We start from the raw sequence: 1784 nt of genomic DNA on the forward strand, positions 1-1784 counted from the left end.
AAGCGTTAGAAAGGGAACGCAAAGAGCACAAAAGGGCTGAGATCATCAAGGAAAGTATACGATGAATTGTTATATTTTGCGTTGAAATGGGTCGGATGTGATAATCAGACTCAGTATTGAGCGTTCCCAGAAGGTTGGAGCATATTTGCATTCTGCCGCTTTGTGAATACATTCTTATTGAATGTGGATTCTCAGTGAATAGCTTCGAGGTTTGTGGAACCGCGGTCTCCTCTGATGAGTCTATTACGGGTATGGTGCGTGCTCAATATGCACTGCTCATGAATGTACTTGATCACATCATCAACAGTTTGGCATGCCTTCCCATAAGGCGCGATCACATTCTCGTGACTCGTCCCGTTTGCAGCCATGTCCCACTCTTCACCTTCCCGCGTTAACGAGACCTACGATGCAGTTGTGAACAAAGCTGATGCTGTCAGTGAGCCTAGTAGTCCGACTGGATCAGTCGCTACCACGGCTGCTAGCTCCGTTGTTGTTGGAGGTGGAGGATATAACGCAATGGAAAAAGGCATTAGTTTGGGGTAAGGAATGGTCAATTTGGAATATGTAGGATATGATTTTCTGTGTCTTCCATGCATGGGTGCGTTATATCCGGTTAGTGGCACACATAAAAATGGTGTATATCCGGGAATGCATCCAATGAACCGAACGATGACTTCTCCTCTCCAGGTCATTCTTCATGACCGCATTGAATGCGATGATAACCATTGGTCTCTCCGTGCCCTTCATGTTCACCACCGCTGGTTGGTTGTCCATAGTATTCCAAATAGCCGCCGCTTCAGCAATTTTCCTATGTGTGTTACTCGTCAGAGCTTGCATTGACAACCCCAAGGTACTATATGAGTCTATTGATGCTGATCGGGGTATCCCCGCTCAACGTCTATATCCCAACCTTTAGATCAAAAAGTATGGCGAAGAGCATCATGTTCCTGTCTTCGAGAGGGAGTATGCTTTCCTGGCTGGTTATTGTGGAGGCAACACCGGCCGAACGGCCGTCACAGTGGTGAGTACAGAGGATTATGTGCTCGGTCAGTATAGTAGCCGACAGACTTTTCAATATCAGCTTGTGCACACTTACTCGACTTGTCAATCCGTGATATATTGTTGGGAATAACATTCCCTCTCCTTACTGGCGTGCCTCCAATGGAGGGTCCTCGTTACACCTGGCTAGCCCTTTTCTCCACGTAACAACTGTGGACTTGTACGATCCGCGTCTGTCAGCTAGAGCTGAGTTGTTTCAGGTTGTTTCTCTCGAGTTCTTCTTCACATTGGCCGCCAACATAATCGCCATTGGTACATGTGCCAACATGTTGGTTAAGGAGATGAGCAGTAGGTTGAGGAAAAGCCAACACTCATGTCGATGCTCCTTTGTCAGTCGAGGTGTGGATCATCATCTTTGCCGCCCTATCACTGTCTTTTGTACTCCTCCCTTGGTTCAACGAGATATCCCGTGTAATGGGTATCGCAGGAGCCTTCGGAGCCGTCCTTGGCGCCGCGCTTTGGGTAGGAACTAACTGGCTCGTCGCACAGGTCATGTTTAGTAAATTGTTGGCAACACAATATTGCAGCTAGACGAGATGAGTCCCGGTGATCCGTTGAAAGAAGTTGATACGTCGAAAGTGATTCAGTCGATCTATTTCGACGACTCAGCCCGAGATCTTCGTGCGAAAGATTGAATCAATCAAGAACTAGGCTTCTCAGCCGTGGTGTTTATGAGTGTCCCAATCCCCTCAGGTCGCATCTTCCATCATGATTCTTCCTGAAAC

At 47.4% G+C, this 1784-nt stretch overlaps 1 protein-coding gene across 1 annotated transcript; it reads left to right on the forward strand.

Moving 5' to 3' along the window:
- Positions 1-366: 366 nt before the first annotated feature.
- On the forward strand, positions 367-1710 carry Pmar_PMAR026083 (hypothetical protein; the record flags this gene model as incomplete). The annotated part of the gene is made up of 6 exons (XM_002775348.1): positions 367-539; positions 688-850; positions 917-1021; positions 1260-1347; positions 1394-1521; positions 1669-1710. The coding sequence occupies 6 exons, from the start codon at positions 367-369 to the stop codon at positions 1708-1710; spliced, it is 699 nt and encodes a 232-aa protein (XP_002775394.1).
- Positions 1711-1784: the final 74 nt, after the last annotated feature.

This window comes from Perkinsus marinus (genome assembly GCF_000006405.1).
Source record: "Perkinsus marinus ATCC 50983 genomic scaffold scf_1104296955906, whole genome shotgun sequence".
Classification (NCBI taxonomy): domain Eukaryota; phylum Perkinsozoa; order Perkinsida; family Perkinsidae; genus Perkinsus; species Perkinsus marinus.